This window comes from Camelus dromedarius, chromosome 16, assembly GCF_036321535.1.
Source record: "Camelus dromedarius isolate mCamDro1 chromosome 16, mCamDro1.pat, whole genome shotgun sequence".
In the NCBI taxonomy this organism is placed as follows: Eukaryota; Metazoa; Chordata; class Mammalia; order Artiodactyla; family Camelidae; genus Camelus; species Camelus dromedarius.
Window position 1 is genome coordinate 53,707,203 of NC_087451.1, and position 26,257 is coordinate 53,733,459.

The following is a 26,257-nucleotide window of genomic DNA, read 5'->3' on the forward strand; positions in this document are numbered from 1 at the left end:
CAAGAAGACAAATGGCCTCTTTTGTGAAGCCCTGCTCCTGTATTAATTTTCATTTTCTTTCTCATAGAAAGTATCGAAAGTACGACTGGGGACCAAATAGCTTTCTGTCTCTGAGGTCCCAGTCACCCCTAGAATGGAGTGGGGGAAGGGGATGGGGGTGCAGGTGACCCTCAGAAGCTCTGTCAGGCTTGGGCCGCTTTGGGACAGCACCCAAGAGAAGTTGTAAGGTCTGGGGTCTCCAGCCTCAGCACTCTGGTCCTGTGGTAGCCCTTGGTACAGCCATCCTGCCTCCCAAAAACTCCAGGCTCCGGAGAGTATATGCAATTAAAAGTCGTTTTTTGGTCCCGTTTCCCTTCAGAAAATAAAAATAGCCAATTCCACCAGCGCATTTTATTGTTGTTTGTTTTGTGTTGCTCTGGAGTGTAGTGCCTGGGCATTTGAGGCTGGGTAGGGCCTGGGTCAGACCGGGCCGGGGTTCACCAAGTGGGTAGGGGCGTTTGAAATGCCCATTTCACTGCTGCAGGGAGACTCCTAGCAAATTGCCCAGACCTGGAAGATGAGAGCGGCGGGCTTTGTTTTCGGTGGAATCGCGGTGTGATGTTTAGCTTCCAGGGGATGCGGCCTCCCTTCCCTTCCAGAGGGGGAACTGTTCTTAAAAAGCATATGCACCCCCTCAGGAATGTCTCTATAGAACCAAATCAAAGCTGCTCTTAGGAAGGTATGAATAGAATAAAAAAAGATTTCTATGGAGCTTAAAGTTCACAGCCATTCTGTGTAGACAAGAGCTAAGAAAAATGTGAGAATTATACAGAAAACCATTAATCACTTCTTTTCTTTAAATACGTATCCTCTCTCCTTTGTTATTATTCAACAGCAAATCTCCGCAGACCGGCTGTTGGGGGAAAAAAGTGTTAGCTGCCACTCCCGGATCTGCGAGGGGGAAAAAATTTGGAACCATAAAGTTGAAAACTTTTTTCTCTCAGTTTGGAAGAAGCCGTTCGTCATGAAAGGGATCTGCAGAGTTCAGGCGAGAGGAGGCGAGAGGCGCAAAGGTAACAAAGCCCCCGCCTGGGCTGGCTTTTTTTTTTTTTTTTTTTGGATCGTTTTATGAGCTCTTTTTACAAGGGAAAGAAGCAGCACTCTCTCGCCTCCTTTTTCTTTTTCAACTATCTTTGCAGGGTTTTTATGGTGGACGCTTGGTCAGGTTTGATGCCTTTTATGATGACTGATGCTTGAGTCGGGGAGAGAGAGGGAACTGACACCTGGAGGGTGTTTGAACTGATTGGGACTGAGGTGTCAGAGCTCCTGAAAAACCCCAGAAAATGTTGTTTGTGAGGCAGCTCAGAAGTGCTTTTTCTGGTTTTAGAAAATGCCGGAGGGCCTGGGGAGCCCTGGCGTGTGTGCATGTGTGTCTGTAGCGAGGTGCACATGGGGCTGGTGTATTCTGTGACTCTGCTTGTCTAAACCGGAGGCTGGTGTCCCACATGTCTGTTTACCAGTGGGCTGTTGTCACTGCCATCTCCTGGAAAAATGGAATGCAGTTTTTGGATGGAATGCCTCAACCTCAGTGCTGGATATAGGTGGATGTCTTCGTTTTTACTTTTCCTGTCTAGTTTGGGATTCTAGACAAATATTTGCAACTCTCTGGAGCAGGAAACTGTTCCTTTCACAGGGGAGGTTCGTCAATGCTGGAATCTTCCTCTTTGACTCTGCCCCCCTTCTTCCTGGAGGCTCAGAGTTTGCTTTGGTTTCCTTTTGCTCCTTGGTTTGGGGGCTCTGTTCCCCTCTCTGGGGCCCTGCTTCTGAGGGTGAAGGAGCCAGTGGACTCTGCCTCAGACCAGAATGCACTGGCCCCTTTTCCCCGGGGCTCACTGAGAGTTTGGAAGCAGGAGGCTGGCAGGAGAGAGAGTTCATGGAGAGGCCACGTTTTCTAGGCGATTAGCTCAGTATTAGAACCACAAAATGACCTCGGAAGCCCCTTGACCTCTCTGAGACTGGACATTGTGTTGGCTCTTGCCTCCTGCCCAGAAGGGAAAGTCACACCTCTGCAGGGAGGGGACCTTGTGTGTCCCATCTTCTCCACTCCCCAGCCCCCAATCCCTTCTTTGCTATCTTGGAATTTTTGGGTTGTTTTCCTATTACTGTCTACTGGGGAAAAAAGAAATAAAACTTTGAGCACAGCTCAGGGAGGGAGGTTGGGTGCTGGTCTGTCTCTCTGTGCAGACCTCCTTCCCTCAGCCAAACTCCACCCCCACCCATGTCCAGTTCATCCTTCCTTCTTTCCTGTTTCGTTGGAGGGAGCTGAGGGAAGAAAGACAATGGGGGGCAGCTATGAGAGGTCCAGGGGCCTCAGAGAGCTAGGGAAACTAACCCTGGGTCCTAAGGAGGGAGAAGGCTCCTACTATGGCTACTGTTTCAAGGTCTGTTATCCAAATCCACAGCCTCTCAACCCATTTTCTGAAGTTCCTTTGTTTAGGAAGCTATTTCTAAAAATCACTCTCACCTCCTTCCCCTAATCCCCAGTCCCACCCTAGCTACTCACGGAGCCCATGGAGTACCTCCCCACCAGAGGAGCAAGAGATGGGAGGAGGGCCAGTGTAGTCTATTCTGGCCATTTCCAGGGACAGCTGTGCCACATTAACCAAAGTTTCCAGCAACTTTTAATTTTGAGAGATGCGTGGAGGACTTGCTAAGAAGTGAACTCAGAGCCTTTTCAAATCTGCATTCTACTGGCTGGACTGAAAATCTACACCAGCAACCATCCTCTTAGGAGGGGATAGAGACAAAGGGAGAAAGACAGACAGACGACAGACAGACTCCAACTGGGAAGAGGAAATGTTCCCTTGAGTTAAGACTAGGAGAAAAAAACCTTGCTGGGGTATATGTGAGGTGTTGGTTTGCATCTTGAAAATTGTCTCCTGTATCTTGGGGACTCTGTTTCAGGCAAGGAATAACTGGCATTGGTTGGCATTCTCTCCTTTGTCCCTGGGTGGCTTAATAAATGCTGGAGCTGGAGGCCTTGGTAAAAAAGGGAGTGAGCAGAAAGGCAAGCAGAATGGCTCCTGGAATGAAAATATTTGGGGCTCAGGGGATCTGTGCGCCCATTACTCATAAGTGCAGATAACCAACTGTGAGCCCTCTGTAGACCCAGGTGACAAATATCTAGTCACCTGGGTCTTTATAAGCTGCTCTCTGCAATGTGAGGATTAGAGGACCACCACAGGGAAAGAGGGAGAAACAGTGGAAAGGGAAGGCTGGGGTTCCTTCAAGGGTTTCAGCCCCACAGGCAGAACTGCGGGATCTTCTGGCTCCCTCACTCCCAGATCTCAACCTCTGCAGAGCCCATCATTGAGGGCAGGCTCCCCAGCCCCCTGGGCTCACCTTCTTCGATTTTAGCGGCCATCCCAGTTCTTTGAATATTTGGACCTCTCTTTCTCCATTTCTCTGGCCCTCCGGCCCTCCGCACCCTCCCTCCTACTTCCACCCACCTGAGCAGACTGGGAACCCACAGTCAGGCCAGAGCCCACCACCAGAGCAGCCCCAGCACCGGTGGTGGGTCTCCCTGGGAAGCGGTGGCCTGGGAGGGGGGTCTGGTTGGAAAACGGAGTTGGGAAGTTTCCCAGCGTGAGTTGAGCGCTGACGGATTTGTGATCGGCCATAAAACCGGCGCGTTCAGATTCGTAAATCAATCTCGCCTTTCTCATAGTATAAACGTTCGCTTTATCGGCAGCAAGAAAGCGCTCCGCTCGCGCTCAGGCACTTGTTTATTTGAACATGGACATTCCCAGGATCCGAAAAGAGTGTGGGCATTTTAACAGAACCTGTCCAGCGTGCCTTTGCGTCATCTGCTGTTCTTTTTTCTTGTCCTTTAAAAATAATTTTTTGATTTCAGAGACTGCTGTCCTCCCATGCTCCAGCATCTCTGTCTCCTGCTCTCTCTCCTTCCCACCCCCTTTCATATTTTTCGTTTAGACCTTAGCGAAGTGCTTTTCTTTGGAGGACCACTTTTAATGGACTTGTGGCCAGGACTTTGCAGCGAGTTGCCCTTGCTGGAGCCCGGCGCGGGGCTGAATTCAATACCAGTCTGCGTTTTGTCTCTGCACAATCAAAGCCGACCACCCCCCTACAGAGCCCGGGCCTGCCGGCGCCCCCACCCGAGCGTTGGGAGCGGGATTCCAAGGGGTCTAGGCCGGCCCGGTGCCTTGGGCAGGGGCAGCGCTGCAGCTACCGCCAGACCGGATACCACATGGGGGTGGCTGTTTTTCTCGGGGGTTGTTGGGGCACCTGGGTCCTCAACCTTCTCCCTGTTGAGTTGCTTTTGGTTCAGACCCCTCCAAACAAACCACTGGCAGCCCCTCGGCCCCATGTCCATCCCCCACCCCCCAAATGGCATCTCTTTTTCCCGGTCTGCCTGCCCCTGCAGCCGTGGCTGCCCCCGTGCTGCTGAAGATAAGACTGGGAGTGTGGCCGACGGGCTCCTGCAGGAATGTCTTCTCTGCTTCCCTTTGCAACCCCATCCCACACTGTGGCCAAAGACTGCGATTCTGATCCTAACTGGTCTGCTCCTTCTGGCACCAAGCTGTATGTGAAGGTTTGGAGGGATGTTTTGTTTTGTTTTGTTTTGTTTTGTTTTTTTACATCTGAGATGAAGTCTCTGTACATTTCTCTCTCTAGGCCCAGGGAATGGATTTCTCCTATCATCACCGGTGTTTAACCCTTTAATATGCAGCCCCCATCTTTTTAATTGATCAGTCTCCATTGTCTGCCAATTGGAAGTTCAGGGTACTAACACCTGGAAAATGGGGATGGGACAGATCAGGCCAACTTCAAAGCCTCTTTCTTCCCTTTCCTTCCCCTCCCCTCCATTTCACATCTCCAGTTGTCTTCACTAGTGTGTTGTGGGGCAGGGTGTTACATAGGTATACAGAGACTGAGTGTCCACTTCTTTTGTGTAGGAACCTTAGTCCAGGTCTTTGTCTCTAGAGTGTATTCTCAGTCAGTCAGTAGAATTTGGTTCCCTGTAATAGTAACACAACGGGAAAAAAAAGTCCCCCTTGTGGTTACACTCAACTTTGGAAGCTCCCGATGCCATCTCTTTATCCTGTCCTTTTCCTGCCCTTTCAAAAGGCACCACAAAAGATTAAAAGGGGAGTTAAAGCCAGAAACCCCTTCTTTATACATATATAATCTAGACTTATGAAGTATTTCTTTTGAAATTCGTTCCTTTAGAAATTGTTAGTTATTTAAGAAAGAGGGGGAGTAGGTCCCACTAAGATAAACACTCTAGGAATGAGGGAGAGAATAGAGTTGGGGGGAATCTTGATCTTAAAAGATGCAGAGAGAGAAACTAGCAGCTGAGAAATCCAGGGGCTTGGAGAAGGGCTCCGAGCCCATCCCACCCCACCCCCCAGATGCCCCCTGCAGACTATTTCTGCACCTCCACGAACTAAGCAGAAGCAGGAGGAGAAGGGAGACAGGAGAGGTGGGCCGTGGGTAAGTGTGTCTGGGGGGTGGTTACGGAGTGTAGGTTCAGCAGGTACAGATGCAATTGCGGGAGAGAGGAGAACTCGCTACTATTCCATTGGTGGGTTGGGGGGAACCTATTTTGCAGGAAAATTTCTCCTCCTGAAGGGGAAGGTCATAGTGGTCCTTTGAGCCTGAAATCGAAAGACCCCCTTCCTCCTCCTGGTCACGTGATTCATTAAATAATTAATGCCGAGGTTGCAGAATAGATATGTATTCGTCAGGAAAATCGCAGGCTCGGTCTCCCTGTTTCTGACGTGCAATTCAACTGTCCTTTGAAAAACAAGCCTGTACCCCGAGAAAAAAAAAGAGAGAGGGGGAGAGAGAGGGAGAGAGAGAGAAAAAGAGAGGGAGGCAGCAATAAAACAGCCCCGCAGCCGGAGCCACACCACGGGCTGGGGTATTGTAAGTAGAAGGGATTTCTCACTACCTACCGCGTCTTATATGTCCATGTAAATTTATTGTTTGTTATTAATGTTATTGTCGTAAAATGTGACAAATAGCCATCTTCATTTCCTGCCATTTCTCTTCACACGGTGCTCTGTGTGTTTATACCCATTGAGGCATTGCATAGAGATTTTAGGAATATTCCTCTTCTCTCTCTCTCTCTCTCTCCCTCTCTCTCTCTCCCTCTCCTCCAACCTTTTTCTTGATTTATAGCAATATGGGTGTCAGCTTCTCGGCCGGCGTGCCAGCCATTGTGTGTGTGTGTGTGTGTGTGTATGTGTGTGCGCGCGCATCTGCGTGTGTTTGTGAGCGAGTTGTGTTGTTTATGGCCATGTCTTTGATAAATCATTTCTCACAGAAAATGATGTGGAAGCTGGGCTATTTCTGCGGCCGGGAGAGAGTCACTCTCGCAGGCACTTCCTCTCGATCTGCTCTGCTCTGCTCCCAGGAGTTGGTTATTTCAGACGATTTACAGTAATATATCAGCAGTTAATATGAAAGCTCTATAGCTGGAGGTCTTAAATTACAGCATCTGTGATTATCAATTAAGGCAAGATTTGTATAAATTTGGTAAACCAGAAATGCCTCATTGGCATATAAACCCAGTCAAAGACCACGACCTAATATAAAAATTATATTTGTGAGCCTGAGAGAGCCAACATTCCTGCAGCAGCAGACAGAGCTTCATTTTTCAGCAGTTCCCCTTCAGGAGTTTGGCTGCTCCGAAGCCAACCGGGGGTAAAGAACCCAACTCTGAAGGCAGAAGGAGCCTGGGGGCAAGAGAGGTGGAGGCAGAGGAAGAAATTACCGGAGTTGAAGGCAAAGCTTTTTGTAATCGATGGGGACCAAATAGAAGTCTTCTGCATTCAGAGGGGGCTGGAGGGATTAAGTTACAGTATTAAAGCTTAATCTCTAGGACTGATGTGTATGACAGGGTGTTGAGGGTGGGGAAGGAGGTACCCAAATTGGGGGAGACAATGGAGGCAGAGGTTGAAGGGCAGGGAGGGAAGCTGAAAGCTTTGGCTCCCCACCCTCCTGGCTAACAAAACAAGGAAGTGAATTCACACCCCAGTAGCCTTCCTTCGACCTCCTGAAACAAAGAAAGTTTCCTCAGCAGCGAGGGACTATGTGTGTTTGAGGCTAAAGCAGGGAGAAGTTCTCTAAGTTCTTCTAGAAAGGAAATCCAGGAATCAGGTGGTCCCAGAAAGTTGAAGAGTATTCCAGGATGTGGGGTGTGTTCCTCTCCCTAAGCCCCCATCCAAAGAGGGAGCAAACAGGGTGCGGATTGGGAGGGGGAAAGCTGGTAACTATCCTCTCCTCTGCGGTCGGTAGGTTTCATTTGGAGGTCTCAGTCCCTCCCCAACAGGGAAGGGTCTGCTGGTGGAGAGCAAAGGCAGAGGTGGCTTTGGGGGATATTACTCGTTGTGCCCCAAAGTTGTTATGGATGAGGGCCAGAGGGCCAGAGGGCCAGAGCCTTTGCCAAGTTTGGTCCAGGCTGCTAGCTTCTCCTTCCCTGGCTGGAGCCTGGCCAACTGACTTTATAGCCACTATTATCTGTGATACTTAACTCTGCCTGCTAGTGTAAACCTTTGAGCAAGAAAATTAGAGTGATGCCGCACCCAGGTGTTAATTATTCATGGCATCAACTGCGCAGTGGAGCAGCGGCTTAGGCCCCAGTCCAGGCACATCCAGGAGCTCACTCCCATGGTCTATTCCCAGTGGGCACTGAGCCCTGTCCTTGTTAACAGGCAGCTATTTTGGGTGGGTAATGGGTGAGGCCTCCCAATTTGGGAGTCTGAGTTGAAAAGGGTTTAGGGAGAAAGAGAAGGAGAAGGTCAAGACCCTAGTCTGGGATAGGTGGGAGCATTACCTGGCCTACATAAATGGAAGAGTCTGGATTCAGGGGCAGCTTTGATGGGGCTGGAGGCAGCAGACCTGAGGGAGAGGGGGCTCCAAACTCTGCAGGCCCCCCATCTGTGAGTGTTGGAGAATCCCACACTCAGTGTGGGAAGCAAGTATGTCCTTCTCCCTCACCTGGGAAATGAAGGGGGGTAAATGTGGAGTGGGTGAGTTCACCCCCAATCTAGTGCTCCAGAATTCAGGCCAAAGTCTTGGAATTTCTGAGAGATGGGGAAAGGATTACTTCTTCCTTGGAGAGGAAAGGGGACATGAAGGAGAAGGAAGAGGGTAGAATGATATCGGAAGCTTGTGAATTCAACCTGCTTTGGAGGATGGGGAATGGCAGGAGAAGGCTGAAGGACTTGCTGTCTGGGACAGCCCAGAGCTAGTGGGGAGAGCTGGGAGCCAGTCCCACAGGCCCCTGCTCCTGTGCTTCCAACTCCTCCCTCCTTCTCATCTCCCCTCCCCCTGCTGCCTTCGCCTGTGACATGGAGGCCTGATCTAACCCCCCCCCCTTCCTCTCCATTCTCTCAGCCCCCTTTAGGTCTTTGTTTCTTCTGGCCCTGGGGATACCCCCTCCTCTTCCCTTTCCCCAACTTACACACAGACTCTTCCCCAGGAGACAAAAGCACAGAGACCATCCCTCCACCATTATCTTTTAGTCAGTCGCTGGCCCCTCACCGAATGTGAGTCCTGGTGCCCTCCATCCAGGCATATAGGCCTACCCCCCAAACTCAGCAGGTTTGTTGTTGTTGTTTTTAAAACATACATTTGGTTCATTTAGCCATAAAGCACCCTGCATCTTACCAGTTCTGCACACACACACCCCATTTGCTTCTGTGCTGTTCAGGAGATGGGATAGAATGCATTTGACGGCAGGGCTTTAGGAATGCTGCTGACTCTATCTTCTCTCCAGACTCTGCTAATGTCCACTTTTTCTATATAATTATAGTGTTTATCCCTGTGCCTTTAAGCTGGGCTGCCAATGCTTTAATAACCAGAGGAGTTAAATAGAACGATGAGGAGGGAGAGGTTGAAGGAAAAAGAGGAGGCCCCAGAGAGAGACCAAGCAGTAAGATCCCTTTCTGAGGTGGGAAGTCAAGGCAGAGCCAAGGAGAGGATGGCAGGGAGAATGGAGGCTAAGGCCAGTCAGAGGGGCTGGGAGGCTGTCCTGGCAAAGGGAGCCCCACAACCTGGATGGGTACACACACACACACACACATACACACACACACACACAATCAGAGTTAAGTGAGATGGGAAGTGGAAAGGAAACCACTCCCTTTGCCCTCTCCTCTGTAAAAGACATCTCCATGGCAGAGGGATGAGTTTCCCCTGCAGAGGACAAGGACCTAAGGCGAAGGGCTCCACATTTCCCCAAGGAGAGGGGCAGCCTAATAGGTGAGCCCAGAAGTGATTTCTGGAGACGCTCCTAAGTCCTTAGCAAAGGCTCAATTCAAATTCACTTAAGACAAAGATAGAAGCAGAATGTGAGAAGACAACGGAACTGGGAAGGGACAGAGACCACAGAGATGGTTAGAAAAGGCAGAGAGAGAAGAGAAAAACAGAGACAGAAAGATGGAGAAAGAGCACATCCCCCTTGGGGGGGGGGCACAGATTGAGGAGAGGGCTTAGGGTCTGAAAGCTCCTCCAGATTCTGTGCCTTCTTAAAGGCACCAAAGCCGAGGCCATTCCAGAAGAAACTGTCCCTAGAATAGGTCCTGGGGGTGCTAAATCAGGTGTGAGGCAAAAGGGGTAGGAACTCAAGTGTCTGGGAATGGCCAGGGTGTCTTGGGCACTTCAATCTCCTCTCCCACCACCATCATCAGTAACTTAGAGATTGGAATCTCCCAAAAAAGAATTCCACCTTAGGATGGGATGGGCGGGCTGCTGGTTGGGGTCTCTCACACCCGGACCCTCAGAATCCTCTCTGGTCTCTTTCCTCCTCCTGGGTTTGGTTGCTTCTTTCCCTCTTCAGGGACAGGGAGAAGAAGTTGATCTTCCAGCAGCCTAAGAACTTTCCCTCTCACCTCCAATCCACATCTCCCTTGAACCCCCAGCCTGAACAAACGGATGCTACCCTGACTAATCTCCCTCCCCCATCTTTCAGGAAAGAAAAGGAGAAAGGGAAAGAAAGTTGCCACCAGCCTAAGCAGCTTTAGACAACTCCAGGGAAAATGGAAAACGCAAATCTTTCTCTCTTCTCCAATTCCTCCCATCACCCACTGGCCGCAGCTCCGCTCCCTCCAACCATCGCGTCCCCCATCCGCCCGTCCCGTCCTGCCCAGAACTCTCTCCCTTCCCCTCCCTCCTCCGCCAGGCGGGACATATGGAACCCATTTCGCCGGTGACATTGAAGAGCCGCCGCGCGCCCTCCTTCCGCCATGGCGCCCCCGCTCTCCCCGGGCCGCGCCTCGCCGGGCCCCTGCCAGTCGCAGCTCCTCCGCCCGGCCGCTCGGCCCGCTCGCGGAGCGAAGCCGCCACCCGGCTCCGCGCCAGGCCTGCCCACCTCCCGCAGCCCCACGCGGGCCGCCGCGCGCGGAGAGGGCGCCCCGGCTGCTGTCCAGTGCGGGCCGCGTGAGCGCCGGCCGCCCGCCGCCTCGAGGGCCGAACAAAGCGGCGGCGGCGGCGGCGGCGGGCGGGCGGGGGGCGTGCTTCCGGGCCTCTCCCCGCGCTGGCGGGGCCGGGATGAGGCCGGCCGCTCGTTCCCCACCGGGGTCCCGGGACCCGGGCCTGGCCCGCCGCCCGCCGCTGCCCGCGCCCTAGCGGAGGTCGCACAGGTAGGTGTGGGTGCTGAGTGGGCTCCCGGGCCGGCTGGGGTGGAGAGCGAGGGTGCCTGAGACCCCAGGCCTGGGTGCGGAAAGAGACGGCTCCGAACGGTGGAAGACAGAGATGGGAGCAAGTTAAAAAGGCGGTGGGGGCGGAGGATGCGGGCGGTGTGGAGGAATGCGGCCCGCTGTGGGTGTGCAGACAGGACCCGGTTAGGGCCTGGAGAGCGCTCCCGCTCAGGAAGGGTGTTGGAGGCTGTGTGGGGGGGTTTCCAGGGGGAGTTGGGAGATCTGGGTTGTGAGGGAAATGTGGGGGGCATTTGCTGGGATGGAGGGCGGCTGGGTGCTGCTCCCACAGTCCAGCTGCCACCATGGCCAGAGCCTTTTAGCACCTCGCGGGTTATTTGAAGCTGAAACTACAAGGGGTTGCGCTGAGGCCGGGTGTTAAACTGAGAAGGTAGGAGAGGGGGTGATTTATGGCTTCAGAGAAGCTGTGTTTACTCCCTGCCTGCTCTGGAAACCAAAAACCAAACAGAGCAGAGGCAGGAGAAGCCTCTTTCCTTGGAGTGAGAGGCGATGCCAGGTTGATTTGCTGGGATTTATTTTCCCAGATGTGGGGAGATGGTGGGAACTGTCCGTTTGCAGGCACAGGAGAGTGTGCAAGCATGCACATGTGTAGGTGTTTTTGTGTATTGAGTGATTTGCACATTGTGTGCTAAGGCTGGGGTTTGTCGGGTACAGTGTCACTTTCCAAGTGGGCACACAGGGAGCTCGAAGAGGACTCTGCATTCTCTGGCCTTGGTGCTCTGGGATGGGATAGCTCTGGACACACTGCTGCCCAGTGCTCTCGCCATGGGGTAGTGCTCCGTCCTACCTGTGCTTTCTTTCCTCCCACAGCTACATGCAGCAGTACCCACTTGGCCTGGTCCCTGGCCCCTGTGTCATCTGCCCACGCCGCCTGATCTTCACTTTGAACCTTTAACTTTGTCATGGGAGACTGAGGAATTAGTGAGCACAGCTGGGCGGAGAGGAGTGGGGGAGAAGAGAAAAAGGCCTGCGGTGGTGGTAGGGGGGCTTGAGGTTAGCCTGGATTCCACCAATACTCCTCAAATTCCCCCAAAGTCTCTGTTTGGGAGGGGGCGAGTGAGCACAAAGGAGAACAGAGCAAAAGAGCCATGCAGGATGAGGGGGGTGGGGAGAAAAATATTTTGACCCCCAGATTGTTATTTCCGCAGGCCAACTGGTGGCTCTTGCATTTCTGTCCAGACGCCTGGCTTTGCCTGGAAATTGTTTTGCATTAAATTTTCTCAGCCACAGAATTATCTTTCCTCGCCTCCAGCTAAACTTGCATTTTTCCACCAGACACTTGGGCCCCGCACCAATGAAATCTGAGAGGAAGCGGCTGGGCCCTAAGTGGCCGTAATTTAATTGATTTTATCATAAATCATCAACTTGATGAAGAACTCGAGGTTTCAGTGAAGTAAATTGATATTAATGGGAGTTTCTTGAAATGCAAACTCGCCGCATTGTTGGGGCATCTTGAGCTGAGGAGGTAGATTACATGTGTCCCAGAGCATAGAGCCTGGACCCAGAGCCCAGCACAGCTTTAGGGGGTCAGGAAAGCAAGCTGTGAGGGGCAGCTGCAGGCAGACCAATTTCTGTAGGGGAGCAAGGCAGAGAATGGAACTTTGTCGGGGAGAGAGCAGAGTCTGACTCTATGAACCCTGCTGACAGTCTTGGGAATGCTGGTCTCCAAGTGGGGGGAGACTGTTGGAGAAGCTGGTAGGTGTGTGGGCAGAGTTGGGGGTCGGGTGAGAAGGCCAGGCTGGTACAATGGGTGCATTGACTCCTGGTTAAAAATTGCCAGGTTGAAGCCTTCCTCCTCTAATTACACAAATTAATTATTTACTGCTCAGGATGCTGTGTCCAAAAATAGCACTTTCAATTTGGTGTTGAGGGTGGAAAACAACCCACCCTCAACACTGAAGAGCAGTAAAAATCAGTGCACCAGCCTCTGTGGGGACCAGGAGGTCCAGGACTTGGACTGGGACTCAGCAGTGGGAATGTATGCATTTAACTCCTAGGAGGAAATAGTTTGCGTTTGGCTGAGATGGTGTCCATTGTCTGACTCAGTTTATTACTGCTTATTTTTGCCCACTTTCATATCAGTACGCACAGAGAACCACAAACTGTCAGCCCAAAATAGGACCTCGGAAGATCATTTAGCCCAAGCCCTCCCCTCCATACATATGCTCTGGCTTTACAGAAGGGGACAACTGAGGCCCAGTGAGTTCTCTGCTTCAGATCCCACAGCCAATCTGGACTGCCTAGAATCCGAGCCTCCTGATTCCCAAGGCTATCCCAAGTATGACTTTAGACAAGTCACTCCCTGGCTCTGGGCCTCAGTTTCTCTATCTGTAACAATGGAAGGGTTGGCCCTCCCTGAGTTCTTCCTAGTTCTGACCTTGAGTGACTCTCTAGTGCTTGGGAGCAGCTCCTGCATCTGGGTATAGAAATCACTGCATGCATATTTGCAATATACAGGGAGTTTGTATATTTCAGAGCAGTGGTTGCTCACTCTGACTGGCTCTAGTAAATCCATTGGAATCTGGACTATTCCTCATTCTGAAAGTGTCCTTATTCTCAGCAAAGGAGAAGCCCAGGCTTAGAGCAGAGGAGACAGAAAGCAGTGGGAGGGACTAGTTGGCTGGGTTGGGCTGGATTGACATTTGGAGTGGGGCTAAGGAAGGAGGGGGCTCAGCTTCACAGAGCAGGCACTTTCCCTGCCAGGAGCTGAGGCTGGAGTTTCTGGGAATGCAGCTTTTGTAGTTCCTCCTACTCCAGCCCAGGGACTGAACTGTGGTTTCAGAATTTAGATTCTGTGACAACAGGCCACCACTGCCCTGACCTCCGAGTCTTTGAGCCCTTCCTTCTGGTGAGAGGGCACACGCAGGGTACCACAGCACTATACCAGGTCTCCTCTCAGGGCAGCCAGGACAGAAGGCCTGCAAGGTAGATGGCCCCTGTCCTATTTTATTTTCCATATCTTCCCCTAAGTGGGGGAAAAATGATAAAATTCAAAAGAAGTGGGGCTTCTCAAATGTTACATGGTTGTGAGAAGGGACATTTCTTGTAGGACCAGGGATATGAGGCTAGCAGAGGAGGGGAATTTTCTAGACTGCCTTGAAAAGTGTGGTCAGGGATATGAATTCTGATGGAGAAAATGGAAGAGATGGGAAACAAATTCATCTTTGGGATTCTGGAAATCAGTCTCTGGCCAGGTAATCTACTTCTTAAAGTCTTACCTCAAACTCTATTTTGAGAGAAGAAAGGGAATAAACAAAAGGGCCAGCAGGCCCTGACTCTGGCCCTATCCCATTCTGACTTTGGAGTTTTATATTTGGAGGCAGTTTGGGAGGCCTTCCGCTGATTGGTCATTAATCCGGTGAGTTATTGTCTGCTAAACAGAGGTCACGGGGAGAGAGACATCCAATCTGTCAGGAGAGACCTGCACAGTCCCTCTCAGCAGGCTGGGCCCCTGTTCCTCTCTTGCTAAATTCTCCCTTCCTTCCCCAGCAACCCCCCCCACCCCACCCCAAGCTGTCCAAGATTCTCCCTCTGTCCACCTTTGTCTCTACATCCCCTGGGGTGGGGTTTGCCAGTCCGGGACTGAGATTCTAAATGACATGGACCCCAGATTCAGAGGGGCTCAGATGCCAACAAGGTGCCCACCTGCCCTGACTTGGCCCACAGCACCACCATCCGCTTATCAGCGCGTTAGGGCGGCTTCCGTGGTCGCGGAGCAGACTTTGCAAACCCTCGTGGCCGCCCTGTTTTGTCCTGTCTCCTTTTCCCGCTCTGACGCCTGGTGTGGGGGAGGAGTACATCTTGGGTTTTTCTTCTCCAACCTTAGCGGCCTTTTTCTTCTTTCCATCTCTGCTTCTGCTGAGCCGGGTCTACAGAGGCGTGGGGCTTCTTTCCTCTCCGCCCCTTTGTTCCTTCCAGCTAGGGCATCTTACAGCGGTGGGAGTTGGGGATCCAGAAACCGAGAGCAGTCTTCAGCAGCAATTCCCATTTTACAACCCCCAGCTTTTAAATCTTTATTTCAAAGAGATGGAGATTCGGGTGCATGTGTGAACTTTTCAGGACTCTGCCACAGCCACAAAGTTTGGCAGTGAAGCTGGAAGAGTGTAGGACGGGGAACCCAGAAAGGACCAGAATGAAAGAGATCGCTAAACGCCTCGCCCTGGACTCCCAGGTCCTGGCTTCTCCGTGAGCCCGGAGGGCCAGGCGAATGTGGGGCTGCCTTAGCGGGGGGCAGGATCCTTGGTCGCCCCAAGGCTGATATCAGAAATCGATTTTAAAGGAGCCAGCCAGTTTGTCCTTACTGAGAGGAGAATTTTCGTTTGCTCTTTGATGGTTTTTTGGGGGGAGAGAGAAACAGACATGATCCCCCTAAGGCCTGGAAGGGTGGGCAGCCAGTGACCACTAAAGGGGGTTTTAAGGGCTCCAGGTTCCCCGGTACTGGGTACGGATTAGGAGGTGGGGAGGGGAGTGCCGGGTGCTCTGGCTCTGGGGAAACTGAATCAGAGAGGGGGACATTTTCTCTAATTTTTACCTTTATTATTAATTCCTGCCCTTATTAGCTTACACTAAGGTTTCTATGTCTTAATCTTTCAATTTTTCTTTTTCAATTTCTCTCTCCCACACTTGGTAAGTTGCTCAAGTTTCCTCCATTGAATCCAGGAAAAGACTGTTCCCTCTCCTCTCTCTAGTCTGCCCCTAAAATCACAAATTCACTGTCCAGACCCCAATGTCTTCTCTCAGACCCTTATGGTGTTTCCCACCCTAAGGTCCCTGCCCAGGCCCCTCACTGCCCCTCCTTTGTCCCCTGAAATTTGGAGGGTCCCTAGCCTGAAGCGACACCTCAAACAAATTGGGTGCCCTGGGGTTGCCCGTTCTACTCTCTGCTCCTGACCCTCCCAGCCCCAAACAGGGGCAATCAGTGAACCACAAATCTCCAAGAAAAGGAATAAAAAGGCAAGAAAGAAAACAAACTGGGATCTAATTGCATCCCAAGCATTTCAAATTGACTCTACTCTCAGAATGAATAAAGAAGCCCCCCACTCCATCTCCTACCGCATTTGTGGGCGCTTATCCTCTGAGATTTTTCTCCACGTTAGCTTTCTTGTTCCCAGTCCTCCTTTTCACTCCCACACCACTGCACCCCACCTCCTTGTATAGCCAGAAGGGACCACATGAGCTGAGGCTCCGGGAGGGGAGGGGTCCACTGCTGTCTCTACCCTCGGCTCAGCTCCAGGCCAATCCTCCTGCAGGCCCGTGGCTGGCTGGGTGCCCTCTGGGTACTCTTTTTATTCCTTGAGGCAAAGCTATGCAGTCCCACAGGCTTCCAGGACCTCTTCTCTTAATTTCCTAGTGACCCTCCCTAGCTAAAGGTAGCAACAGCTAGGCGAGCTGGAGGGTCTGAGATGCCTTCTTGACTTTAATTTTAAGAAGGAAAAGACCCAGAGGTGCTGTTCCCTTAAACCTCTGGAAGCCTCCCTGGGCAACCCACCAGCCCCAAACATAGGGTCCAACCTAGCAGGTCTCTAACCAGATCTCAGGACAGACTCTGCAGACACTACTCAGGCAGCCCTAACTGCTCTCTCTGAGGTTCCTGGCTTGAGCCCCAACACTGGATCTGACTTGGGCATTTTCTTTCCTTGATACTAATAAATACAGAAAAATGGCTTCCACCTTCCATCTTCACCTCCCCAACACCCTTCCCTCAGCCACCAACTCCCAGCTCTCTAGGCAGGTGGTAGGATCCTCTGGACATCACAGTGGGAGGCTCTTCAGGCAGGCAGTTCTTATTGCTGGAAGGTAGGGAGGCCATGGGTCCCCACCTCCACCCTCATTCATCTGGGCCCCAGGAAACTGCTTCAGTCCATGAAGCTTGACTTGGTGGGCCTGGAAGAAGTGGGGGCCAGAGGAAGCCAGGGACCACTCCCTAAGAGAGCAGGACCCTTTCTCAGCCCAAAGCTAAGCCTGTGAGTGAGGTGCCAGAGGATGTGAAGGAGGCTTTGCCAGACACAGCCACCCTCTCCTGGAGGGAAGACAATAGCTGGAGACCATCTCTCACCTTTTTCTCCCAGTCTCATCTCTCCTGGTTCATCCAGATGGGAGAAGGCAAAAGCCAAAGATTCTAACCAGGAAGTCACAGGGTAGTGGCTGGCTCTGTCTACGCGGAGTTAAGAGAACAAGATTTCCAAGCTGCCTTTGTAGAAAAGAGAGACTGTCGGCCTTCTATTTTACCCCCTAAGTCCAGAGTCAGCAGTTGGGCAGTTGCAAACACTCCTGCTTTTGGAAATGTCCTGGTGCTCTTTTTGTCTTGTTCCTCCACCAGGAATGGCTCTTCCCCCACCCCCACCCCAAATCTGCAGACACCTACATTCTTACCTCCTGGCTTCCTCCTACAGGCCTCCTGCCTTTTCCTGCCCTTCTCAAACACACCCTAAGAAAAGTTTAGCTTTTGTAGTTTTCCTCACTTGTGCCAAGAATCCTAAAATCTTGCAGACCTAAGAGAAATAAACAGGTTTGTTCTGAATAATAATAAAAATAACCATCCTCCATCTCTTCTGCCACTGCATTTAAAATTAAGCCATTTTGCTGGTTCTTCTAATCTTAGAAGTACAAATGTCCTTATCACCTCTTAGCTTCTTCTGCCTATCTAGAGGTGAGAATCTTAACAGAAACTTCTTAGTCAAGTTCTTACAGCTTCTATTGCCAGCCGAGTCTGGAGCTCAAGCTAAACACTGAGTCCTCCTTTTGTCACCCTCTCCTCAATCCCCCTCCCCCTGCAAGATGGTCTGGATTTTTAAAATAATCACTCACCGCTTGTTGTCTGTTCTCAAAAATGGGGGGAGGGGGGATGTTAAAAAAAAAAAAAAAAGGTCTGGCCTTCCCCTCTACCAGTTGGAAACTGGGCCTGGAGATTTGCCGGGAGAGAGGAGGAATAGTGAGGGTGTAGGGAAGAGAAGAGACAGAGAATGGGAGACTCAGAAGGAGGGAGCCAGAGCGGGAGGGCGGGAGACCCGCCACCAGTCCCGGAGGAGAGAAACAACTTGGGGAAAAAAAAGTGTTCTCACTTGGAATGAATGCGGAGGAGCACCCAGCACCCCCACCCCACCCCGGGGAGGCCAGGGCCTTTGACTAGGCCTCCCAAGCGACTTCCCCAATTAGACTAAAAAGGGTTTATTAGTGATGGGGCAGAGGAGCTGTGAACTACACGGGCTTTGCCAAGTCTTTGCGCTCCTCTTCCTCCCCAGCCAAAACCCTCAATTTAAAAACTTACCTGTTCTTAAAAAACAAAAACAGAAGTCAAAATCTCTACCTTCTTTTCTTTCTCACTCTTTTTTTTCTTTTTTTGCCGGGGGCGGGGGTATATTTAAAAATCCCCCCTCCCCCATCACCACCATCACCTTCTTTCCTTATCAGGCATCTAAGCTCGCTAAAGGGGGAGAGGTGGGGGTGTGTGTGTGAGCTTGTGTGTGTGTGTGTGTGAGTGAGTGAGTGTGTGTGTGTGTGTCTGTGTGGTTTTTTTCCCTGTGCAAAAGCAGAGGCCATTGTTACGGAGAGTAGGGCGTACCAGTCTTATAGGGCAACCACACTGTGGCGGCTTGGCCGTGCCGGAGCCCGGAGCTGGATTCTCCGCGAGCTGAGCCGCCCGAGCACCTTTCGGTCTTCTTCTATTTTTTTCCCGCTCCCCCACCCCCTCCCTCCTGCGCACCCCCGCTCCTAAGCCGAGTGAATTGAAGCGGACGCCGCGCGGCTCCTCCGGCCGGTCTGCCCCTCGGGCTCCCCAGCCGGGGTGGCTATTGGGGGTGGGGGGGGCGACGCAGCTTTAAACAGTGGTCTTTTTTTCCTTTGCCTTCAAGGAGGGGAGATTTCTCGCCTGCCGCTCGCGCTGGGGCTCGATGTGAATATATATTATGTCTGCCTGTTCTCCCCTCGTCGGTGGCTAAGGTAAGCTGGACTGAAATAGGCTATCAGTTTGTGAATGGCGGAGAGTATGTCTCAATGATTTATGGCCCATATGACTCCAATCTCGGTTCAAGAAGAGTTCACAAGCTTTAAGCTTCCTTCCACGCAGCGACTCTCTCTCTCTCTCTCCTCTCTCTCTCTCCCTCCCTCCCTCCTTCTCTCCCTCTCTCCCTCTCTCTTCCTGTTTCTCTCCTTTCTCCTCTCTTTTCCTTCAGCAGCCAGATTCTGGGCTGAATTTTTGCCCGGCTGCTAAGAAGTGCCTAACCTTTTTCTCTCTTCCTTTCTTTTCTTTTATTTTTCTTCCTTCTATTAATTATTTTTTGAAGTCCTGGAAGGTGGCCTAGACCCTCTCCTGGGGCTTCCCTAGCCATTGTTACTCTCCCCAGCTTTTCGGGGGTGTGCCTGGAAAGGTGGGTTTCTTGGGGTGGCTCACCGCCCTTCTCCAGCGAGACCCTGGGGGGAAGCCGGGAGCCACCGTCTCCTTCCCTCCCTCCCTCTCTCTTGAGAAGCCATATGGAGCCTGGATTTTTCCAACATGGAGGCAAGGGAAATAGACATGTTTGGCTTGGTAGAGCTGCTCCCCACCCCCCTTCTCCTAGATCCCCAGATCTCGGATCCCCTCCGCATCTTTCCCTCTTCTCACTGTCCCACCAGCCAGGCCTCTGCGCCCTCCAGCCGAGCACGGCCTGGCAAAGTCCTGGTGCGGAGTTGCTAAGGCGCCTTTTAATTCGGTTACCTCCAGAGCCCAAACTTGCTGCTGCCCTAGGGCTCGGCCCTTCGCCCAGTGTGCTTGGAACCTGCCGCCGCTAACCGTTTCCGCATCCTAAACGCTTTCTCTTCGCCTCCTTGGGCCAACATAGGTAGTCGCCCAGGGCTGAGACAGCCCGGCGGCGGCAGCCGGAGGCTAACTCCATCCACAAACCTTCCTGGCCCTTTCTCGCCGCCGGCGGAGTCTCCATTCTTTCCTATCACGTCTCTGGCTTCTAGCTTCCCACACGCTCCTGCCTCGGTCCTGCGATGGTTTGTGGGTTTATTGGAGGGGGAGCGACAGGAATTTCGGCCCCAGGCGTCTAGTCGAATTATTGTTTTATTATCATCATCATCATCATCATCATCATCAACATCATTACTACTGTAACAATCATTTAGACTAAATAAAGCCAGGGCCAGCCATCCAACCACCTCCAACGTTTTTATTTCATTCTCCTATCTATTAATAACAAACTCAACTGATGCCTGTTAATTAATTCCCCCTTCAGCCAGGGCTGCTCCAAAGCTAATTTTGGTTAAATCATCAGAGGATAATGGTAATAATAATAAAGGGATTGGGTCAGCCTGGTCAATTGAACTCTGGTTCTCCTCCCTGAAAGGACTTGCTGCTTTGCAGACTCATGTGTATTTCCCAGAAACAAATTCTTCCCAGAAACCAATAGGAACTCAGGGCTACTGGGCTCCCTTTTGAGTATAAATCTGTGCCATTGAGAAAGGGATTTATGTGTGGGAGGGACTTCCTCCACCTGTACTCCTTTTATTTTCCTATTTTTAGTTTTCTTTGGAGTTGACCAGCTGGGCTGAATGAGATTTAAATAGTTCAAACTCGCATATCAGAAGAGAGGGTCAGTCTGGAGGTTTTATGAAAAGTGATAGGGAGAGGTTAGGAAGACAGATGTGGGGGTGAGATGCAGTCAGAAGTTTCAGAAGAAATACACAAAATCCTATGAAAACTTGAACCTTTATTTTTCCAGCACACTTTTAAAGCTTGCATTAAAATAATGATTTTTTTTTTTTGCCTCAGAGAACTTCAGTAAACAGGGGCTCCCTGTTTCCAACCCAGAGAATAATATTGTTCAGATTGCTTTGTTTACTTTTTTTCCTAGGGAAACTTGTTCTCTTTCAGAAGGCACTTTCTCATCTCTTGGTAGAAAAGTCCAGCAGTTATCCAATTTCTTTCTTCTTTTCTTCTTTTGGGGAAATCAAAGAAAACAGACTGTCAAGAAAAGTGTGGGAAAAATTGAGTCTGATGGAAAAAAAATGGAGGTGGGGGGAACCTAGGCCAAATGGTCGGGGAAATGGAAACAATCCTGTTCCATTTGGGAGCCCCATGGAGGCTGCTGGCTGTGGGGTCCCAGACTTGGCTAGCAAAGATTCAGACTGGGAAGTGGTGGTACCTGTAGCAGGGCCATGGAGGAGCCAGTTCCACTAGCTCTGGAGGTTAAAAATCTTCAGGAAGTTTCTAAGTCAGGCTGTGGTTGTCTTCATGAGGTGGGAAGGGAGGGAGAGAAGAGCTCACACCAGAAGGTTCCCTGCTCAACCTGTTTCTCCCTCCTGCCTCTTTTGGAGATCCTCAGTTTTTTTCTCCAGGCTAGACTCTGCTTGGATGAAAGAGACCTAGATGGAGGCAAAGGCAGGAGGCCTCTCAGCTCAGAGGAGGGTGTTGATGACGCTTTTATTTTGGAGCCTATTAGTCCCCCCCCCCCAAACTTGAGCCACCCTATCCCAGAGTTGGGGCGGGGGTAGGGAGAGGGAGGAGGAGAGGTCAGGGGCTAGTGTGCAGGCAGGAGAGAAGCAATGGCCCTTGCAATATATAAGATTCTATATCTAGGCAGTCCCCAAAGGAGTAGAGTCCTTATTTTTTAAGTGGAAATGAAAATTGGTGGGCTTCTTCTTTTAAAATTAAAGTGGCTGAAATAAGAAAAATCTATTTCAGGTCAAGAAAGTGGCCTCAGCATCTGCTGGGAAGACATTAGGTTGGGGAGAAGAAAAAACCCTATTGATGTCAGTTCCCTTTTCAGTTCCTAAGATGGATTCGAGCCCCAGTCCTCTTCTCCCCCTGTGTCTCTTCTCTCACCCTGCAGGTCAAAAGCTACGAACAGACCTCGGGAGGAGGGGGGCAGAACAGGGAGGGGGGTCCGGCGTGCCACGTGACCCCCAGGGGTGCCAATGTCCGGTCGTGAGGGTATCAGACCCTTGCAAGTTGCCACCCACTGCCCGGGCCTCGCCAAGCGATGCAGAAAGCCACCTATTACGACAACGCCGCGTCGGCACTCTTCGGAGGCTACTCCTCATACCCTGGCAGCAATGGCTTCGGCTATGATGGGCCCCCCCAACCCCCCTTCCAGGCCGCCACGCAACTGGAGGGCGACTACCAGCGCTCGGCGTGCTCGCTGCAGTCCCTGGGCAATGCCGCCCCGCATGCCAAGAGCAAGGAGCTCAACGGCAGCTGCATGAGGCCGGGCCTGGCCCCGGAGCCCCTGCCCGCCCCGCCCGGCTCACCCCCGCCCAGCGCCGCACCTACCAGTACCACTAGCAACAGCAGTAACGGGGCCGGGCCCAGCAAAAGCGGCCCTCCCAAGTGCGGTCCTGGCTCCAACTCCACCCTCACCAAACAGATATTCCCCTGGATGAAAGAGTCGAGGCAAACGTCCAAGCTGAAAAACAGCTCCCCCGGCACAGGTACCAGCTCTCTGCCTTCCTCGCCGTCAGCTTTTGTCCGGGCCAGGAATGTCAGTGTTATTCTAACACCCAGCCCCTAGGCGCCCAGGCGGCGGTCTGGGAACAATATCAGGTGGCGGCAGCGGCAGCGGCGCATTTCCCGTGCCCCCCACCACCTGATGACCCCTGACCCCGCCAACTCCCTCTCCCTCCTGCCACCCTCCACCTGAGTTTCTGAGGGCTCCAGAAGGCCAGGTGCTCAGCCTCAGCCCTTCGCAAGGCCGCAGAGCCACGAAACGCTGCCAGTAGACGCAGAGTCGTCAACGATTGATTATTATTAAGTATGATTACTGTGGGTATTAATCACAATCGCTCGGGCGGCCCTGGGTCCCGGCCTCCAGGCATCGCAACCTCTTCGCGCCACACTTTCGTGCCCTGCCCAGAATGTCCAGACCCCCCCAAGGGTTCTCAGGCACCTACCCTGTCCACTGGACGGGGCGTGGTGGAGGTGGGAAGGGTGTCTACCACACCTAAAATTGGGGATAAGGTGGGGAGAGCGTGCGCGAGAAAATCCAGCCCTAAATAAATGGCCATGCGGCTCTGTCTGCGTGACATGATCAAATTTTCATAAGCTGGGGCAGCGAGAGGAGAACAGGTCTCTTAATAAATGCCACTATTATAGAGTGTCCGCTAATGCGACGGGCGTGGGGGTGGGGGGAGAGGAGGAGGCGGGGACGCGAAGGGGAGGGCGGCGGGGGCTCCGAGTCCAGGCCTGGATTTATTAAGAAACGATGCATTCAATTTCGGCGTGTTCAGTAATTATCTTTTATTTCATTTTCTCCCCTTCCCACCCCTCCCCCTCGGATCCAGCGGAGGGTTGCGGCGGCGGCGGTGGCGGAGGAGGAGGAGGAGGCGGAGGAGGCGGCGGGGGCGGCGGGGGCGGCGGCGGGGGAGGGGACAAGAGCCCCCCGGGGTCGGCGGCGTCCAAGCGGGCGCGGACGGCGTACACCAGCGCGCAGCTGGTGGAGCTGGAGAAGGAGTTCCACTTCAACCGCTACCTGTGCCGGCCGCGCCGCGTGGAGATGGCCAACCTGCTGAACCTCAGCGAGCGGCAGATCAAGATCTGGTTCCAGAACCGGCGCATGAAGTACAAGAAGGACCAGAAGGCCAAGGGCCTGGCCTCGTCTTCGGGGGGCCCCTCCCCCGCCGGCAGCCCTCCGCAGCCCATGCAGTCAACCGCCGGCTTCATGAACGCCTTGCACTCCATGACCCCCAGCTATGAGAGCCCGTCCCCGCCCGCCTTCGGCAAAGCCCACCAGAATGCCTATGCGCTGCCCTCCAACTACCAGCCCCCTCTCAAAGGCTGCGGCGCCCCGCAGAAGTACCCCCAGACCCCGGCGCCCGATTACGAGCCTCACGTCCTGCAAGCCAACGGGGGCGCCTACGGGACGCCCACCATGCAGGGCAGCCCGGTTTACGTGGGCGGGGGCGGCTACGCGGATCCGCTGCCGCCCCCTGCCGGCCCCTCCCTCTACGGCCTCAACCACCTTTCCCATCACCCCTCGGGGAACCTGGACTACAACGGGGGGCCCCCTATGGCCCCCAGCCAGCACCACGGACCCTGCGACCCCCACCCCACCTACACAGACCTCTCCTCTCACCATGCGCCTCCTCCTCAGGGTAGAATCCAAGAAGCGCCCAAATTAACACACCTGTGATGGGAGATGGAGGGCTGAGGGATGAGGTCCTGGAGTAGGGGAGACCCAGGAGGGGCAGAGGCTGTGGAGTTCTGGAGGTCTGAAAGATAGGGGCAGGGAGGTGGCAGTCAGGCTTTCTGGGAAGAAAGGGTCTTGGGGCTCCTTCCCCTCCCCCTGGCCTGAGAGGTTGCTTTTTAAAACTGTCCTGCAGCCCTTGGTCAGTTTGCCTGCCAACCCACTGGAAAGGAATCCACAGCAGATTGGAGATGACCCCATCAACCCCAGGCCTCCAGCAATACCCAGTTGGAATTCCACCCTCGGGAATGGCACAGAGGAAGAGGAGATAGGGAAACAGGCAGAGAAGCACATTTCAAAAAACAGACAAGATGGCTAGGCCATCACCAGCCAACTTACCTTCCATCTCTGTGTCTCTGTGGTTAATTCTTCCAAATCTTGATTTTTTTCCTGACAATTCTCCTTTAAAAAAAAATTTAAAACACATTTCAAAAACCCAAGGGCACGAAACACGTCCCCCTCCCGCCTTCCTGAAACTTCAAATTTCTTCACATCTATTTGAGGTTGATTGGGCACTGCCTCCATTTCTAGTCACACATTTTCCTGCTCTAGGACATTAATATCTATACCCCGCCCCCATCAATTATAGTCTTCAGAGGGCTCAGGGAGGGTGAGAGATCCTGAAAATCAGAGCTGTCTATATATATATATATTTGTCTTTTATGGAAAATCTGGGAGGTGAGGGCAGGCAAGTTGTCAGGACTGAAGGTTTGCCCATTCCGCTGCCTCCCATCTCAGCTCCAGGTCCATCCCCCTCTCGCCACAGAAGGCAGTTGGCAGCACGAGGTTCTACACTTTTATTTTCTCCTGTTGCTCTCTTGACTTAACGTGAAAACAGGGTATATTTTAACAAACTGTCTGTCCCAGGCAGGGGCTGCAGCTGGGCCTTTGAGCCTTGCTCAACCCTGGACAGGACACTTTTGTTGCACTTAGAGTTTACATTTTAATGGATATAAAAACAACTGTGAGAGATGCCTGGGCCTGCAGGAGTCTAGCATCGCTCAAAAAGTGTGTGTTCTAGTGAACATTTTCATATATATTTATTGGTTATAGCCTGTTAAAATATTTTCTTTTTTGTATTATTTATCCCCCTACATTATGTATTTATATGAGGGAAAAAGGAAAAAATTGTACTTTTTTAGTATTTACTTGTTATAAAAGACGTTGTGTTCCCTGTCATGTAAAACCAGCTATTTTAGTTATTATTGTACTCTAGAAAAGAGCTGTAGATTTATGTTAAACTCGTACTTATGAGCAATTGTAATTAGTTCTAAAAGGCATGAACTCAGCTCCTAATTGTCACTGTATAGTCCTGAATTTGTAGAATTAGAGTTAATTCCCTCTTGGAACTTTCTTTGTTCTTCTGTAGTTACTTTTTTCCTTACTTAAAAGGGTTGTCTGTCAAACAATTCTTGAATAAACTTTCTGTTATCAATTTTATCTTGTCCTGGTGGTCCAATTTAGATAGCAGAGCAGGCTGCTGACTGCCAAATTTCTCCCAAGGGAAGAAGGACGTTGAAGACCCTATCTTGGCCTTTTTGTCCACTGCTCAGGCCCCTACCTCCCCCTTGCTGTGTCTCAGGTTTATGTGCTTTTTCTTACACACAAGCTTGGAACCTTCTGCCAACTTCTTTAGCTTAGATTTAACTAACAAGTTGAGGGTAAGGGGAACTCGGGTGCTCTCTCTAGGTCTTTCTGTTTGGCTTCTTTGCCTCTCAGTTTTTCTCATTCATTGACCTTTTGTCTTTTTGCTCCTTTGGTCACAACCTCCTCACCCCTCTCACCCTCCACCCCATCAACAACAAAAAAATCTGGCCGATTACTGTTTCTTCCACGCAACCTAAACTTCACAGTTCTCTTCCGGAGCTACAAAGAAGTCGTCACGTGACCTGAAGCCCAACCACCATTGGGTCTAAAATGAAAACAAAGGAAAATGATTTAATCTAAAAAAAAAAATCTGAGGCCTAGACTTCTCAGGTCAAACCTTAAAACTAAAGTGAAATTAAATCACTAAATAAAACAAGGCAGAGGGAGAGGAGGCGCGTTTGATTTCCCCTGCCAGGGAAAGGGGAGAGGAGGAGGGTGGCAAAAGCTGTTGGATCCAAGCGTAAATAAAATGGTCCCCTGGCTAATGTGCCGCTCTGTTTCCATGATCCTTGGGAAAACTTCATTTCTTAGTCGTGCTTCCATAAAAGTTTTATCACACTGGAGCGAGGATAGAGAGGGTCTGTCAAAGATGAAATGTCACCACCGCGTCACTGAAGCCGATAAGAGCGAGGAGACAGGACGGCTGAAATATGGAGCTAATTCGTTGAAAGAGAAGCGATGGCTGTATGCTGAAGAGTTGCATAATTCTAATTGTAAGCAATGCGC

The 26,257-nt window shown here is 51.7% G+C and overlaps 1 protein-coding gene across 2 annotated transcripts; it reads left to right on the forward strand.

Moving 5' to 3' along the window:
* The first annotated feature begins 936 nt into the window (after positions 1-936).
* Positions 937-25,319, forward strand: HOXB3 (homeobox B3). Of its 2 annotated transcripts, none has more exons than XM_064495979.1 (4): positions 937-1,052; positions 18,575-18,662; positions 21,536-22,133; positions 22,983-25,319. In XM_064495979.1, exons 3-4 carry the CDS (start codon positions 21,686-21,688, stop codon positions 23,828-23,830), a joined length of 1,296 nt encoding a protein of 431 aa, XP_064352049.1. In that variant the 5' UTR covers positions 937-1,052; positions 18,575-18,662; positions 21,536-21,685; the 3' UTR covers positions 23,831-25,319. The 2 variants fall into 2 exon arrangements, with proteins under 2 accessions (XP_064352049.1, XP_064352050.1); XM_064495980.1 differs by lacking the exon at positions 937-1,052 and adding an exon at positions 14,259-18,480.
* The last annotated feature ends 938 nt before the right edge of the window (positions 25,320-26,257 follow it).